The sequence below is a fragment of the Ciconia boyciana genome, chromosome 1 (genome assembly GCF_034638445.1).
Source record: "Ciconia boyciana chromosome 1, ASM3463844v1, whole genome shotgun sequence".
NCBI classification, from domain to species: Eukaryota; Metazoa; Chordata; class Aves; order Ciconiiformes; family Ciconiidae; genus Ciconia; species Ciconia boyciana.
The window spans coordinates 114,695,160-114,713,588 of NC_132934.1; the positions used below are offsets into that span (position 1 = coordinate 114,695,160).

Consider the following 18,429-nt stretch of genomic DNA (forward strand, 5'->3'; position numbering starts at 1 on the left):
AGACATACATGAATATTACAATCCCACTGCTCCATGAAAACCATGTAATTGAAGGCTGCACCACAAAGTATACAAGATAGGAACAAATTAAGGTCACAGAAACATCCTTAAATCTGTTATCTGAGAACCTCCAAAGTGCATTCATTTAATATGTATCTTTCTCACACACGCAATTTAGAACCAGGGATTTTACATTTACATCCTAGGTCCTGACTGGCATTGGAAAATTTTCAGTGCTAGTACTAATCCCCGAAGAACCTCACTGCAAACAACCCTCATTACACGATAATTCTTTGCTGCCTCCACTTTTTGACAGGTCAGCCAGTTCTTAATCCTTTTAACTTCTTAATGAAGGAGTAGTTACACAACAGCAGCATCCCATGGAAGGTCATCAGTCTGTTCCTTGAGAGTGCCTCCCTGGCACACGGCATGGAGAAAAGGGCCCAGATCCTGCTCACGGGGACGGACAGCTCTGGGACACACACCTTCTGGGAGGATGGGGCTCCCAGCCTGGGAGAAGCAGCAGCAGGCATTTAGGGCTGAGGAGTAATACTGCTGCAATGCATCATTTCCTCGGAAGAGATGTCCTGCTTGCAGCTCGGCTCCCTGGGTGGAGACAGCAACAGCTCCCACCCAGGGGCTGCAGCCCAACCTTCCCGGGGATGGCTGATCGGTGCCCACATGCATCCCTACAGCGCGAGAGGCACAGCGTTGTCCCCCCAGGGAACAGCAGCGATGACGCTCAGCCTATGCGAAGAAGAGAAAGGAGAGCTTTTTCCTCCGAACCTTTATGTCCTGCGGTGGATAAGCTGCACTTTGTAGCCCAAACTGTTTTTATTTTGGCTCCTGGGCCTGTTTGGAACTGCTACAGCAGAAGAGCAAACGCCTGGCAAGGGAAGCTTCTTCCAAGCAACATGCTTGTGGCCAAGGCACTTGTGTTGCTGCAGTCATCATGAGGGCTGTCCAAGTCCACCGGCAGGCCAGGCAGGTGGGACAGAGACAACAAGTAAAACCAGCTGGCTATTTTCTGAGGAAGCAGCAGCTAAAAACCACAAGAATAAAGCAGGACTAGAAACACCTGGCTACAAAATAGGGGCCAGTCTGAAGTTCAGCCTCCAGCAACTTCTTAAGTAGGTCAGAGCACAAAACCCAAAGCTGAAGATTTGAATTGACGGGGGCAGAAACCTCCAACCCCTGTTTTATGGCACAGGCACCCGGACAGAAAGGTTTGTGTTGCTCTTGCAAAGCCAATATGAGGATTTTCTTGACAATACCAAGGGAAAAGGTACTTTTCACACCTGAGCATGGCCAGTAGAGCACAGGGAATCCTTACAGTGGTGGAGCTGCTGCAACGCTCTTCTGGACAGCCCAAAAGATGTTGTTTGCCAGTTTTGGGGGAAAATCTCATAGTTCTTTTCCTGCTGGACCATATTTTCAGCCAGTGCATGTCAGTATAAATCAAGCAACTTGAGGATTTTGCCCAGTTAATTGACAGTTTGTATCTCCTGACACAAGTCGGAAAAAAAAAAGGAGAGCGATAAAGATACAGCAACAGCTATAGCGGTGCTACTGGCAGTTATGAAGGAGCCGTTAGTTCTGGCAGTTATTAAAACCATTCAATGCAAGTGACAGATAACAGTAATAAATCAGTTGACTTGTTTCACGTATCCACACATCCAGTGTTTTCTGTGAGCACAGCAAGTACTCAGCCTGGAAAAACAACGGCATCTCATTACAAAGCCCTATCAGCAACTGCAACATACATTAAATTATTGACACATAACAAAGCCAAAGTGCAAACCCTGACTTGAGTCATAGCTCCTTCAGATTTAAAGAACGGCTGCTAACTGGTAACTTGCTTTTCAGCTACCAGTCTCACAAAGCAGTAATTGCTTTTACATTAGCTAAAAGAGGCGCTGCATTTTCCCTCAACCTGAGGGCTGTATCCCGATGGGGTGGCCTTGGGAGCCCACCGGGAAGGTGCAAGAGGGCACCCATGCAGCAAGAACACATCCTCCCTGTGAGGTCCCAGCCTCTCCGGGGGGGCCCCTCCAGCTGCCCCCGGCCCACCAAGTGAAGGCTGAGCACCAGGCTGGCCCAATGCACCTAAAACCATGCCCTCCCAGAGCACGGCACCACGGGCAGGTCAGGGAGGACAAAACACAGGTGTCCACCAGAGACGGGCAGTGGGGTCAGGCCCCCACTTAGCAAGCACACTTGGGGGAAGAGCTCATAGTACCAAGGTACAACCTGCCCTTTGCCTTCAAATACGGAGCACAAACGCCGTGAGCAATTCTCCTTTAAACACCAGTATGCGATGAGGCATAGCAAGAGAGTACCAAGCAGCAGTTTTCCATCTTCCACACAGCCCTGCTCTCTGCCACGCAGCCTGGGCAGCTGGAAGCTCCTCAGAAGGAGTCCCGGTGATTTTTTGGATGAGCCAGCAAGCCTCCCCCCCCGGAGAGTAACCTCCCCACCTTTTAAGCAACACGAACTTCCCAAGTAACGCAATTTCTTCATGGAAGAGATGAGTTAACCTTTAATGAGAGTATAACCTAGACGTTGCAAGCTCCTGGGGTAATTTGGGATTGCAAGTAACTGTGCAATGACAGCAAATCTCTGGAAGGAAAATAAACCAGAAGTATACAGAAACTTAACTGATACTGTCTTAAAGGTATCTGACTGTACCTGTACCTGACATTTCAAGTGACATGGAGATAAACTGCAAGCATCATTTTTCTAGACTCCTAAAAATACCTGACGATCTAGTGGACACTCAGCTCAGAACCTAGGGAGAAGCCCTGGGCTGGCAATCACAACAGCCTCCCACCGCCCACCTGCCCAAGTGGGATCCCCCGGCACAGCTTCCCAGCCCTTCAGAGGGGATTGCAAGGCTCTTCAGATGCCTACTAGGGCATCCTTCTGGGGTACTGGTCACAGACACCCAGAAGAAAACCTCCCTTGCAGGAGGTAAAAAAAGACCCTCCCTCCTTTAAACAAGGATGCATGGCTCAAAAACCTAAAGTTGCTTTGTAACTTGCCAAATTGGAGTAGCTGTAATTGGAGTGACGTCAAACAGGGCTGTTTCCCTAGCAGTGCACGGGCCAGCTGACACGCAGAGGTGACTGGCCCCACTGGATAAACAATACTGACCACAGTCTGCTGTGCAGATGCCAGCCTGGAGGTCAGCTTGCAAGTAGCTGCTCTCAGCCTGTGACTGCAGAGGAATACAGGAGAGAGACCTACCAGCTTGCCGAGAGCTTCAAAATGTTTGATTGGTCCAGGCCCAAAACAGGAAAGAATTCTTACTTCTGTGGCTAATGCGAGAGGACCATCCTAGGCCATCAAATCCATCCCCTGCTAGCACAGGCACAGGCAGCCGTGCCATAGAGGCCATTTCACGAGCTGATCGCGCTTCCTCGCACATCTACTTCAGAAGAAAGGATGACTGGGGAGGGGCATGAGGAGCAAGCAGGAAAAATTTCCTCTCCTGAAGGAGAATATGGAATGTTAATGCAAAATAAATTACATTAGAAGATAGCGACAACGTAAGCTTACCAAATACAGACGTTAAATACCACAGTTCCCCTCCTAATCTCAGCACATTATCTTAATGTAGCATATTATTCAAAACATACAGCAGACATGTTTCTATGTTTACAGCACCCCTGTCATATAGCAATTTTGAAAGCATTATTGTCAAGCTGACATTTTATTACATTTTGGGAAATATGCTAATTCAATCATTAAGTTTCATTCAACAATCGTGAAGGCTCAGGAACAAAGATGTATTGTGCTTTAGTAAAGACAATTTTAAATGTTGTTGAAAATGGAGAATGAGGGACATAACTTTTCATCCATCCCCCATCCCCTTGAAGCGCTATTCTTTCGCTCTCCACTGGAATTTAATACCAAATTATCCCTGCAAGGACCCACCGGAGGAAAGCAATGCGAGGTAAGCAGACTAGCGATCCTGCCATCCATTTTCATAACTTCAGTTTATGTAAATAGGCCATCTATTTCCAAGCCAAACACAGGGTTAGCGCCGTGGACTGAACAAACATTATTAGCTTTCAGCCATGTAAATATATTAGCTATCATCGGACACAGCCTCACCAAAGTCTTTGGGGACTAGGACCACGCAGCGTAGCAAGTGGCCGGCACGCTGCAGTGCAGGAGCAGCTGTGCCCCAGGGCAGAGATGTCGGCAAACAGAAAGGCAGACAAAAATAACTGTTGCCTTAAACGAATGCAACGTTTACACATGAGATTCTCTGACAAAAAAAGTTTTGCAGGAAGGTTACCGATTACTTAGATTAGATTAACACCAAGGCTTCTCACTGACAGCTGAGAGCACTTTTGTGCTGGACGTGGCACACAAGGACTCCTCACACGCAAGGCCATTCTCTATCCCAAGAGCTTTTCATATGAATATGCTTATCCATGGCATATTCAATGTCTATATTCAGACATCAAACTTCGGCTCCAAGTAATCAAAATTCTGCCCATATCCCCAATAATTAATCTTTATTTGTGGTAGTTTACTATACTGCTCTTGGAACTGAGGAGCCATCACCAGCAGGAGCACATGCGACGTGGATGGCAGACAGGCAATGACGCCCAGACACTGCAGCCTTGCCTGACGGGATATTGTGAGCATAAGACTGAAACAACTGACAATCTTAAGCATTTTGAAACCCTTGGAAGATAATACGCTACAGAAGGGAAAAGCAATGTTGGTTACAAAAAAGCTGTATTCTTTATACAAAATATCGCACTAACAAAATTCTAGTTACTCTTCTAGGAAAACCTCAAAGATTCCAAGAGATGTATTTCAACAAGGTCTTGTACAAAATACTATTGCTTTAGCTGCTTTAGTCCAAACAATGAGAAGTTCAGTGTCAAATTTATGCTGGCTGCTTATTTTCTCGCCTCTTGGTTTACATTTCCAAAGCAGCAGATGAGGACAGGCCCAAAAGCTCAGGGACTTGAAGGATTTGATCCAAACAAAAGAATTAAGGGCTGCTGTCATGTATCATTTAAACATCATAAGTGCTACTTAATACATAAGTAATTAATTTTGGGTCTCTCCAATGCTTGTCTTCCATTTCTGAATTATCCTCAGTCTGATATCAGAATATCTCTGTTTCTCTACACTTAGGGGTCTATTGCAGAGGCATCGCGATATGAGAACAAGTGCTCTGCAACGCTCCTCCATCCTCCCGTCCACCACCCCAGCCAAAGTCCCAGAGGCCGGCCAGCCTGGAGGGCTCCTGGCAAGGGGGTCTCACAGGCTGCACGGAGCCTTGGACTCCGAACACCGAATGCTGCCAACGGGCACCACCGAAGTGCTGCTTCAACAATACAGACACCAGAACAGGATTGTAACTCTAGAGGGTTTTAGTGTTGTAGGAAAATGGGAAAGCAGAATTTCAAAAGAAAATTGATTATAAGATAATAATTGTGTGTATATACACACACACATACATATATACACATGTATATACATACACACATCATGTAGAAAAGATAATAGGCAGCAGTTGCAATCCCCTGCCCTCTCCTTGACAACCTTCCTGTTCTTCCCAGTTTATGTTACCTTACCCGGAGGGTTGCAAACTGCTCCTGGGAGGCTCTGTCCTCTGAAGTGCAAGACATCCGCTGGTAAAGCTGGAGCCCCCCTCTCCATGGTGGGACATGCCACTCTCCAAGGCTAGCGGCTTCCCTCCTGTCCCAAGTGATTCTTTCTATTCTGTTCCTTTTACTGGGGAGGAGGAGGGAGCACCAGCAGTGAGGGGAGGGCCGTGAAGGAAAGGAAGGGGCACTGCTTACATCCAGGCCCTCTCTTACCCTGCTCTTGGAAGGAAAAAGTCAAACGCACGGGCACAACAGGAATAAGCGGTACAGAGTATCAGGGACCAAAACTGCAGTTAATGCGATAGCATAAGCACACACATTTGGGACTGCATTTTATATGTTACTCCTAGTTTACTGACACTGGTGCCCTATGGGCTGCTCAGCAGCTGGGAACAGCTACAGGGCAGCAGTACCCTAATTATGCCTTCATTAGAACACCTTGACCATGGACTGTGTGAAGGACCAGAGTAGAGATAGTCTGCACAGTCCCTTTACGCTTCAATAGCAGCATAGCAAGTTCACAAGGCACCTAAAAATAAGGTTCACTGCACCTTGGCTGATGAACAGATGCTTCAACAATAGCTGTAGATCCTTAGTACCTCCTGTGCTTGTGACAAACTGTACCACGCGCCTCAATAAAGAGAGAGAAGCTGGAACATTCGGCATTAAACCAAGCCTCCCTTGTGAGCAAAAGGAATAACTCCATTTAATGACAGCAGTAAAAATCTCTTATCTGCGTGGATGAGCCAACAGAGGGAGACACGATGATGAAACATGCCTGCCCAGTTTGTGGTATTAATGCCTCTCCATCCCGTACTAAATACTTACGTACAGAGTAAGTCCCAGGAGAAATCTTGTGTTTTACAAAACTAATTCGTTACAGGAAAACAAAAAAGGTTTTTATGATAGCGAAAGTGATTCTGAAATTAAATGTCACAACTTTTGTCTTTTTTAGATAGAGAAAAATCATTGAATTTCTAAAGATTGTATTAACTGTGGAATTTCTATCTAGTTGTGGTTATAAATCTCGAAGGAACTTGTGGCTGCCCTGTGAATTAATAGTTCATTTTCTTTAATTTTTAATAACTCACTTATATACGCCGAACTTCGTCTCTGTCCCTTAAAGAGGCGCATTAAGATTAGAATGAGAGTTTATCTTTCTAGGACGATATTGTTCAAACATTGAATTAGTGCCACAGGTTTTATTTGGATTGGCTGCAATTACACTGTGTACAGCATCAAATGGCCCTCTTGCACAGCTTTTGACCTAGAAGTATCTTCATTAATAACCCTGCTTTGAGCTGGTGTGATATTACTTACTACAGAGCAACCAGTACAAAAAGCAACAGACTAATCCTCTGAGAATCCCGCGAGCTCAGTGAAATCTCAGAATTAGCCGATAAAACAGAAATTCTCCAGCTGGGGGTAGGGGAGGCATGCATGCATCGGATGTGCAGGGAGGGGATGGGTCAGCTGAGGTGGGATTTGTCCTGTGTTTCTCCTGACCCCCCACAGCAGTGACACACCTTATTGAGCAGTGCTTGAACTGGGAGCAAGGGAGCATGAAGTGGCAGTGAATGTGGAAGATACCATGGTGAATTAAAAAAAAAAAAAAAGAAAAAAATGTTTTTTTCTAACACTTGGATTCAACAAGGTACTTGAGCTTACAACTTGTCCCATTAGAGCTAAGTGCATGAAATCCCCACTGAAGTAATTAGCTTATTGATTTCAACAGGATGAGGACTCTATCCATAGCATCTACTCACCGCCTTGAAGTTACAAATGCATTTAACTACTTTGCTGAACTGGTGCCTAGCAGACTCCCTGAATTCTCTTGAAAGCTTTGGATGTACAGATGACTGAACAAAGTTGCAGATTTTTACCAAATTCAGAGGTGGACCTTTCCCCCACCTGAAAAAGGGAAAGGTGTGTGTGGAGGTATAAAATAACAGACAGAAGGTAAAATTCTTATGAAGAAAGGACAGTGCTCTTGTGATCAACATAATCTCCACGCTCAGTCTTTACGTCAGTCTTACCAAGTGTTAATAAAACATTTATCTTTTACATGACCGAACCTTATGGGAAAATCCTACAGGCTTCCAAAACAGACCACTGCAAGTGATAAACAGAAAATTATGTCTCCTTTTCACTGAAAAATCTTTTCAAAATAAACAGTGCAGTATAAGCAAGCTAATTTCACTGAATTCCTTATGAACATTTATTTCTCCCCCTCAGAGTTTTCTCTGAGCCACAGAGAGCATTTCAGTGATTTATACCTTAATGCTTCCATTTTCAGGCCAAATTCTAACAATCTTCCAAATGATGAAAAACAGATGATCCACAGGGATGTCAACAACTCAAGTTTTAGCACAAAACCGTGCTAGCCTTTTTTCTTATGAACAACAGAACTTGCATGTTTACAGACTTCCAGTTTTCACTCAAAAAAGTACTCTAGTTCTTATGGCTACCTAATAAAATAAAAAACCCTAAACTTCCAAAAACAACTAAACAAATTAAAGAACTCGGTCCCATTAGTCCCAAATATTTCAAAACAGTCAGTCAGACACCCAAAAAAACAGAGGTGGGAGACTTGAAGCAGGAGCTATCTTTTGAGAGCTGCTGTTTGGCAAGCAAAACAGTTTTTTCCCATTTTGAGCTGCCTGTCACAACAAAGGGTCAGAAATGAAAACACAAAGGGCTAAAGAAGAGGTGCCCTGTGTTTTAATTCTGGTGTTGACAAGGGTTTCCTCTGCAGCCGTCGTCAAGAGCAGATACCGCTCTGGTCATAAATCTGATTGCACATTCTCCGCTGAAGGATACGGACTGGGACAATAGGCATGGAACAAAAAACAACTGGAAGTTTAAACACTTAGCAAAGGTCACATTTTGAATACCAGTTCTCTCTCCAGCAGATCTTACAATGAAAACATGGTCCCAGATCTTTCTCTAAGCTGTGGTTAATCAACCCCCTGCACAGCTGGATACCTCTTGCAGAGGTTTTCCCAGGCTGAAGCACTGATAGCATGCTTCCACAGGTACTCCAGGTGTTAAAGACCAAGGCTTAAAAGGCTGAACTGCTATTCACCTCTTAGACAGAACGAAAGGGAAATGGTTTTAGTCTAATTATCAGAGTCTTGCCCTTACCCATGACACATTTATAGCCAGCCCCCAGCACTCAGCACAAGCATCCTCAGGCTCTGCTGCGTGTGCTCATTCAGGAAGACTCTCCTGACAAGAAGCCACAACTCAAGCCAAATGGAAAAAATAATTACTGACCCAGGCCTTTGGAGCACCTCTGGCATCATACTGGGAGTCACAGAGCCAGAGGCATGAAATGGCAACTACCAGGTAAATTGCAGCTTTACATATTGTCCCAAAGTGCTTCAATAATGGGAAATTTTGAACATTACGTTAATGAAGAACACAATTTTATTTTAAGCAGAGTACCATACAACCATCGTGCAGACACAGAACCATCCCCAACCCATATGCTGCTCCACATATTTACTGTGGGATGCCTGAAAGTGTCTAATTTTAATTATTTGGAATCTACAGCAAATGCCAAGCTTCCTGAATTTTTTTATTCACTATGAACTCCAGAGACTACATCTCTATATTCCTAACTCTTAAAATGTTAATTCTGTCCTTTGGTGCACTCCTTCTCCATACCCACTCTCTATCTCATATTCTCCTATCAAGTGAATCAGCTTAAGGGGCATTCTTCCTTTCATGAATAAAAATGGCATTCTCTGAGGTCAGCTGCTTTTCTCAAAAGTACTACTGGACATGAAGTACTCCACGTCAAATGCCACACTTAGATACACTATACACGGCTTTTTCTTCAGTTTTGCAGGCTGAGGCATGCACACGATTTTTATGCTAAATGTATTCTCTGCCTCTTTTCCTCCCATTCTCTGTCTGCCGTCCTTCCTTCCTGGCCACATTGTGCAACCTCTAGATTTAAAACAAAACAAAAAACCCACCCAAAAACCTCACCCCCTCCAACATACATTAAGTTCATGTAAATAACACCTGATATTTCATCAGTCACTGAACAGGCTGTTGTGTCCTCATTATCTCTGGTAAGATTTTTCCACCTACTCTCTTGCAAATCACCATCCACTACCCATAATGAGATCACAGTTCTCTAAAGTTTTTATTTACTTTTTCCTCCAGTTACTTTTGATATCCTTGGAATCACGCGTTTTGTTTTATTTTGTTTTTCTAAATAAAAGTTGCCTTAGAGCAAGTCATTCTGAAGACATGTACCAAGAAACTTCAAACACTTCGCAATGTAATGTAGCATCACTGCATCTTAGCTTTCTTCTGCTTAAGCCAATATTCCAATTTAGTCCCCTTAAAGACTTACCCAGGAAAACATGGACCGATTACCAGGGCTGAATATTTTATCAATGAGTTTTCTTAAATACTGTGGGCCAAATCCAGGTGTAAGTCCCTTCATTTCCACTGAATATTCAACTGGCCCAGCAGTATTCATTTGAAAGAACAGCTGGACTATTTGTCCTCTTTGCTCCATTATTTACCTGGAATCTGGGACTATTTCACATCAGCTCACAGCTGCTGGCCATGAAGTGCTGTGAAAGAGCAAAGGCAGCATCCAGAACCACCCCCTACAGCATGCAACTACTGACATCTCTGCCCAGAGAGCTCCCCATGGCTCAAAAGTTACCTGTGGGCCACGATAAACACAAGGCACAATGTGGTGGAGAAGACTAAGCTGGAAAGTAGCCCACAGAAAACCCACCAGGATAAGCACGAGGGCCAGACAATTTGGAGCCTCTCAGAAGCAAATACAAAGAGCACTGCCAGAAACACACACTCAAATTTGGGTTCTGCAGAAGAAACTCCTTTTGTACCGACTCCCACCTCTGAAGAGCTCTGGGGTTTGAGGCTGGAGCTGAAGGCAATAACCAGATGTCTCCAATTCCTCTGAGTGACAAAAGGCAAAATGCTGCCGGTTGGTTAGTTATGGAGATACTGTTGTTGTGGGCAAACCTGGTGCATATGTCAAGGAGAAAACACACTGCAGTCCCTGCAGTCTCTAGCCTGGTAGCAAGCTGCAGAAGCAGACACAGCACAGGGAAACCGATAAAAGGTCAGTCACAAATGACTCAATAGCTTAGAAATTATCTTCTGAGGAGGAGGAGAGTTTGAGTTTCTTGACTCAAAGGGCTGGGATGATGCTGAAGGCTGGGAAGGTGCCTCCAAGCTTTCTTCTGGTGGGGAGTGAAAAGGTGGGCAGGAGGAACAGTCTGAGCACTCAAGCATCCCTGCACCTTTTCCTTCATCCCACAGACACACAACTCCGTTATGTTGCACAAGTCCAAACATAAATCTGTAATTTGTCCAAGAAAAAAACATTTTTAGAAGGGCTAACTATTAAGCACTAGATGCCAAGCAAATAAACAGGAGGAAATGCACATGCATCAGAGGAAATAACGACAGGCTGTAGCTATTGAAAACTAGTGGGAAGGGAAATATAGCTGGAACGTTAATGCTGTAGCAACTTACTCTGAAAGGGTATCATGAAGTGGGGGGAGGAGGAGGAGGAGGAAGGATGTGCTACTTTACATTAGAGATGCTCATGGGATTACAGATGACTCAATCACAGACCTCGAATGCTTACAGATTATACCTGTAGTCCAACTAAAGATGGAGTTACCGGAACACCTCTTAGAGGCCCTGAAATCCTAATACTAGAGTGAGCCGATAACTCTGCATCTGTTCTTCATGTGTGGAAAGAAAAACAGGCTAATCACAGATGCATACAGCCTGGAGGATGTTTGCTGAAAATCTCATCTGACTGAAGAAAAAAAAAATTCCCCGGTGTCCTAAAAAGATGACTATTTCTTAAAACAGAAAATTCTAAAACCCTACATGGAATATCTCAATGTTGAATCTCATTTTAATTAGTGAAAAGAGTTAATTAATCACCTAAAAGCTACAAGCAACTTAAGTATCAAAGATCATGATCTGGTCACACTGACTTTGTTTTAAAAGCAGTATATACATTATTGCCTGGTGTTTATAGTCTGTTTGCACAGTTGCTGGCATATGGGTCTAGAAAGAGAAGAGTGAGAGGCGTGAAACAAATCAGTGAATTGTTTAAAAAGAACCTACTGCATGCCAAAAGGCTTTTCCAAAACTGCAAGAGAGAGTTACGCTTGTGAAAAAAACCATCCCAGAGAAGATAAAGAGCAGAAACTTCAGAAAGACACGCAGATTTATAAAGAATGGAGAGAGCGGAAAAATTAGTGTAAACAAATGAAGAAGCATAGGCAACCTCTAAAGAAGCAGAGGAGCCAATACAACACTGAGGACTACTAATGGTGTTTAAGACAGTAAAAAGGCACTTCTGAAAGCACCCACGCAGATCAAGTCCATTGTTTGGGGCAGACAGTAGTGTCAAAAATGATGACACAGAAAAATAAGGATATTTGAAGAAGAGCATTATGTGGAATTATAAGGACGCATAGTTTGTTGGATTAAAAGTGGTTCTTTAAAAGATTTCAATACACAGTTGTTAACAAAAGGCATAAGCAGATAGGTCGCTAGTGGCCATTTCCAAATTCCAGGGCTTGTGTCTTCTTCTAATGCAATTTCATCGGTTTGTCATCTGGGAGTGAGGCAACATGAAACTTCTGCAGGAAAAGCTTGCACATAAAAAACAAAGACCAATATAGTGCCAAATAATGAAAAGGGAAGGTTATTCTTATGGAGCGTAGTTAAAGTCACAATAACATCTTTTGCAATGCAACTAAATGCAAGGTGGTAACCCTAGCAAAGACCAGTTTGCAGGCTTAAAGCAGTAGACATGCTTTGAAGACCGTGACTTAAGGACTTAGCGCTGGAACAAATTTCTAGAGTTCATTATGTCTTCTGTGATCATCACAGATAGCTGCTTCAAAATAGGTACTCAAAGAAAGATACAGGAAAAAATAATCCTAGCAAGGCTTCTGTCAAAACCCTGTGCTCAGCCCTGCTAGCCACACTTCAAGAAGGAAGTGAAAATACTACAGGGAGCTCAAAGGAAGGCCAAAGAATTGACCCCTGGGCAGGGCAAAGCAAAACAAAGCAAATCTTACATGTGAGGCTGACAGAGTTCACCCAGCTCAGTGATAAGGTTGAGAGCTGTCATGATGACTATTTAGGGCCACATTTCAAACTCGCAGATAAGTTAAGAGCTGACAGTAGGAATTTGAACCTTCATTTCCCAGCAAAATTTCCCAGCAGTGTTAGTAAATGAACTATAGAACAGTTTACCAGGACAGATGGTCAACTTATTAATGCCTGAAGTTTCCAAAATGAGATTACACATGTTTAAAGAAGACAAGCCCCAAACAGCTTTTAGGGAAAAAAAAAAAATCTATGGCTCAATCACGCAAAATGTCAGGTCAGAGGAGTTACGGAGTTATACTCCTGACTGGTCTTCGAGTCTATGAATTGGAGTACTTAATGATAAAAAATGAGAAGAATCAAATGTCTCCTTCGAGACATGTGGCAAACAGCACTTGTAAGAGCCCCTCGAGTATTCAAAACCATCCAGATACACACAAACCTTTCCAATGTGTCAGAGCCATTCAGGCTCAGCTCTAATTCAATAGCTGTTTACATTTGTTAAATAAACATACAAAAGACTAGGTGTCAACCTGGCACTGAAGGCATGGTTTGAACATTTCAGCAGTCACTCTAAAGAAGCCCCTGGTCAATCCTTTCCAAAGCAGAGCTCTGACATTAGGCTAGACAAATGCTAGTGATGTTCACATGGAAGTGGGACATGAAATCCACTTGCTTTGTTGCTCTATGGGAAGCCTCCTTCTTATAATGTGATCTCCTATGCTACCGTGTCCATCATTCCTAACCACATGTGAGCCGGAATAAGGTATTCAGAAACAGCAGCTCCTTCCACATATGTAAATAGGAAAGCAATTTTGGAATGAGAAAAGAAAAATAAAAAATATCAAACCAGACATTCCCAGGGGGAGTGGGGAAAAAAATCCCTTGACATTCTCCAACAGCAATCAATCTTAAGTGCATGCTTTTTTATTTCCAGAGGAATGAAGGATTCTGGTGCTCTATCATCATTTTATTTACTTTAGCCCAGGAAGTGTCTGATCTGCTTTAAAAACTGTGGATCAATTCTGTATTAAAATGCCATCACTCTGCCTACTCCTTCAAAGTGCTATAAAATATGCTGAAGGGAACACTGACATGCTCCCCAGGTACCACGGCTAAAACAAACCCTGCAACAGAGGAGTCTTTTTAGAAAAAGCAACTACCACCTTCCCACTCACTCCTCCTCAAGCACCGAGCAGTCCGTATGACGTACCTCTTTTTCCTTTTCTGGTTTTAGTCAAGAATATAGCCCAAAAATACGTCACAGACTGCACGCTAGAGGTTAAGGAAATTACTGATGGGGTTGACGAAACAGAAGATAAGACACTCCGTCTTGAAGAACAACATTTTATGTTTTGTTTAGGTTTGTCCTCGCACATGAATGTAATACTTATGGGTTGTCACTTAAATTAAGCCCAGAGCCTAGAGTCAGGTCCACTAGCATGCAAGCTTCTCTTCTTCCTCACCAATGCAGAGCTAACAGCTGCACTGGAGCCTATGATTTTAATCAACAGTTTACTACTATATTTTTCTCTAGATAGGAAATATTCATATCCACCCCATTTCACCTGCTGTGGTTTTTTTTTAAGCACTGTGAAACACGCTGTTCATACCGCAGTGTTAAAGGGTCAGATTACCCTCACCTAGAATCTATTCAATAAATTCCACCAAAAGCCAAAACACCATTTAACATAAATAAACAAGTCAATGAAAAGAAAAGGGGAAAAAAAAAGTACTCAAAGCAAGAAGAATCTCAAATCCAGGTAACTTGAATAGTAGTTTGACTCAGGTATTGTAACAAAACATTTCAACAAAACCCACAAGATTTCTATTCACAGTCCTTTTCCTTTGAAGAGCATGAAGCAAAGTTCTCACCACCTCTAAAGCTTACGTCCACAAATTATATTATTGTACGCAAGCTAAGGACATAACCCTCAATTTTAGCAAGCTTTCTGGTATGCTTCAAAAATATATGCAACATGAGACTTTAGACCAATACCAATGTTTGTTACCAGCAAGGAAAAAAACAAACCAAAACAAAACCAAAAAACCCCAAACCCTGTGTCTGTTTATTGCCAAAACACAGTTTCCCGCAACCCGATTTTACATCAAGTCCATGAACGTAGCACATCAGTTTTTTTCTAAAGCGCAAATATACTTACGAAAGGACATTCCCAATGTAGGCATAATACGAACAGCAGTAGGGAGTAGTCCCATCACAGCAGTAAGCTTTGCAGTCATTATCACACTGAGCCAGACAATCTTCTGCCGAATAAAAATAACATTCATGCGGTCAAACGGCAGCAACAACAAACTGCTGTACAGCACAACTTTAAAGAAAATGCAATCTAACAGTTTTATACAATCACAGGACTTCACTCGAGGCGCAACCTGACCCTGTAATCCAAATGGCAGCCCATTCCCACTCATGCTGCATTCCAGTAGGAAGTTCAGAGGTGCTTTGTGTATTGGTATTTTGTAGCTGGCCAGATCAGTTCCTTCTCATATTTAATTGTTTAAAATAAAAAAGAGCATTTTGAAACGTCAAAACACCATGAATCACCTTTTTCCATTCCAGCAAGGAGTCCAGAGAGAAACCTGAGGCTGAGCTGCCTGTCTCGCTGGGCTGCAGGAGGGGAGAAGGAAGCTGTCTGGGAAGCGGCTACCTCCCCCAGCCCCTGCCCAGCCCCAGCCCCTGCCCCAGGTGTAAATTAGAGCTGCCTGGGGCGCTCTCATCCCCTGCCAGCTGGCAGTGGCTCCCCTTGCTCCAGTCCAGCTCTAGGGCCACGGCCAGCGTGGCACAGCGGTGCCCAGCACAGCGGCCAGCAGTGCCCTCTTGCCCCCCAGAGACTGTCCTGCCCAGCCGGGGCCACAAACATTTCCAGCAGCGATGCTCTGCCGGACCGAGGAACAACGCAAATTGTGAAAAAACAGCAAGAGAGCTCTTTCCAATTAAGAAACATGGAAGAGCACGCATCCTTTTATTGCCGTGAAAAGCTATTTTAAAGCTATCTACCTCTTGGCTCTGGGTACTGCTACTGCACTGTAAGAGTGTCCTCGCGAGTCCCACTCTTTCTGAATCTCATCCTGGTCTCTCCTTCCCCACTGCCAAGACCTCAGCTGCAGCCTGGATGAACCCAAACAAGACTCCCTGCCCTGCACACTGTCACCCTTGGTGACCTCTTCGGTCACACAAATGCACGCTGCCATGGTGGAGACCTGAAACCGAAGATGATAAACTATGCTTCTGCATTCCCGATACGCTGTGGCTCCTGTTCCTGGATCGCACTAAGGCGTTCCTGCTCTCCCCACAGGTTTTACTCCCAGTCCTGTTACTGCTCTCCATCCACACCAGCCCAGCTTTTGGTGTGCCAGGAACCAGGCAACCCTATCTCATCTCGGCTGCTGCCACGCTCCCATTCCTGCCTCATCTCTGTCTGCAAATTCCCACCTCCCACCGAGGCTCCTCTGCACCCCGACTGCGTAGCGAACGGCTCGTGCTGCTGATCCATCCCAACACCCAGCACCTTAATCTTGCTCATTAGACTGGAGCAGGTCAGCTCTCTGAACCCGCTCATGCTTGGTCTCTGCTTGAAAACAAGTGCCAAGCGAGGGTGAGGGCCGGAGAGGGCTGTGCGATGCAGCACAGGCATCAGCTCAGGCGACTGCACCCCAAACCTGTGCAACTACCCCGGTATTAAAGACATGCACCTGCGCAAAAAAGCGGAACAACTGACCCATCAGGCTGAAGACCAGCCCCCCAACAAGTGAACTGGGGCAGCCGGAGGGACGGCAATCTCCAGAAGGAGAGAGGAGGCCAGCAACCGGCACGGGCCCCGCTGTGAAGGAGCAGCAACGGGGGGCGACCCGTGCGGGACTCCCCATGCCAAGGCTTCTGCACGGCTGCCCACGCCAGCAACGTCAGGCTTTCGCGCTGTTACCCATTTTTTGGCATGAGCACTTGCGTCTCCGGCTGCGCCCCTGACGCGCCCGGCAAGCACCGCCACTCGACCAGAAGCGAGCGCGGCAGCCGCCGGCGGCTCGCACCCCCGCTTGCTCACCAAGCCCGGCGGTACCGAGGGGTGCCCTGGCCCTGCTACCTCACGGCGTCCCTCCCGAAGGGCGCGGATTTAACCTCCCTGCGGCCCGAGAGGGACCCGCACACGGCACGCCCTGCCCGAGAGAGGTCTGCTGAGACACCCCGGAGAGCCTGTGCCAACTCCGGCTGCCAACTCAATCACCGGCAACAAGGAAAAGCCCCCGCGTCTGCCTTAAACCGCCGCGGCCCCGCTGCCCACGGCGACCGCCGGCGGGGGGCAGCGCGGGGGCCACCGCCGGGCCCCGGCCCTCACCGCCCTCCCGGCCCCGCTCGCCCCCGCTGCCTGCGGCTTCGCGGCTCCCCCCTGCCCCAGGCACCCGCCCGGCCCCGCTGACCTGCCAGGAGGAGGAGGAGGAAAGGGGGGAGCAGCACCCCCCAGGCGGGGCGCCCCTCGGCCCGGCCGCGCCGCCCCGCTGCCTCCATGCCGGCGGCGGGCGCGGAGCCGCCGACCGCCCCGTCGCGGCGCGGAGGCGGGCCGGGGGCGGCGGCGGGCCGGGCCGGGGTGGGGAGGGTGGCGGTGGCGGGCGGCGCCGTCGGGGCCGGGCCGGGCCCGCTGCCCCCCGCCGCGCCGGGGCCGCCCCCGGGCTGTCCCGGCGGCGCCGTGGGTGGCGGCGGCGGGGCCGCCCCGTCGCGGCGCAGCCCCTCACGCTTCCCCGCCTCCCGCCGCCTTTGTCCGCCTCGGCCCCCGCTCGGCCGGCCCCGGGCCCGCGGGGGGAGCCCCGAAGGGGCGTGAAGGGCTGCGCCGGTCTTCCTCCTGCTGCCTCGCTCAGGCGCCGTGTTCGAGGGGTTTTCTGCCGGGATTAAAAGCGCGATTGTTTGTAAACGGGGATTAAAATCGTGGGTTGTTGGCAGGCGCAGGAGCAGGATCGGTGCGCGGGACAGGCTGCGCCCTGGCAAAGGTGGGACGCCAGCCATGCTGGCGGCTGTAATGACGGCAGAGCCGGCCTTCCGCCGGTGCCCGCCGCTCTCTGCCGGAGCTCCCCGGCAGCCCGCTGCCGCGGCGAGCCACGGCCCTGCCGCTGGCTGAAAGCCCCAAACGCGCTTGTCCGTGCTGCTCAGCATTACGGTTCTTCCATGACCAGGCCAGAACCGTGCTCTGTCTAAAAGTAATTTTCAAGAGTCATTTTTGATGACTGTTTAAATGCTGACGTAACTTAACCCCGTGCAAGAATTCCCACAGACGGGGCCCAGAGGCCAAAATATTTACCCCGTGGTCTCGCAAAACAGAAGGGTTAGCTCTGACTTCGCACGAAGAGCTGCAAGTCGAGGAATGCCCTTTGAAAGGCCGAAGTATGCACACAAAAATGAGAAACATCCACAGGTGTTTCTGCTCATAAAGGGCTTCCAGCTGCTGGCAGCTCAGAGGGGAAGGCTGACACAGAAACTTATAATGAAATTTTTTTAGAGGATTTAGCTATTCTACACTGACGACAACAACAAAACCCCAGATCACCAAGCCAAATCGCTTGAAAGCCGGTTGTTTTGTTTATCAACGCACAGCTGAGTGTTCTTTTAACTGTATGCCACAACCTGACCGTCAGCGAAGAAAAACGACTT

At 46.6% G+C, this 18,429-nt stretch overlaps 1 protein-coding gene across 3 annotated transcripts in view; it reads right to left on the bottom strand.

Annotated features, from left to right (window-relative positions):
• The window catches only part of CYYR1 (cysteine and tyrosine rich 1), a 59,332-nt gene extending 41,946 nt beyond the window's left edge, over positions 1–17,386 (bottom strand). Inside the window, exons 1-3 of one of the 3 annotated variants that reach the window (XM_072844740.1) lie at positions 16,511–16,919; positions 15,337–15,399; positions 14,936–15,038 (exon numbers count right to left, since the gene is read on the bottom strand). In XM_072844740.1, coding sequence (XP_072700841.1) covers positions 14,936–15,038; positions 15,337–15,399; positions 16,511–16,658 — 314 coding nt within the window. In that variant the 5' untranslated portion in view covers positions 16,659–16,919. Of the gene's footprint in view, positions 1–14,935; positions 15,039–15,336; positions 15,400–16,510; positions 16,966–17,207 lie in introns of those variants that run through there. The other 2 variants (XM_072844749.1, XM_072844758.1) reach the window with 2 other exon arrangements.
• Between the last annotated feature and the right edge of the window lie 1,043 nt (positions 17,387–18,429).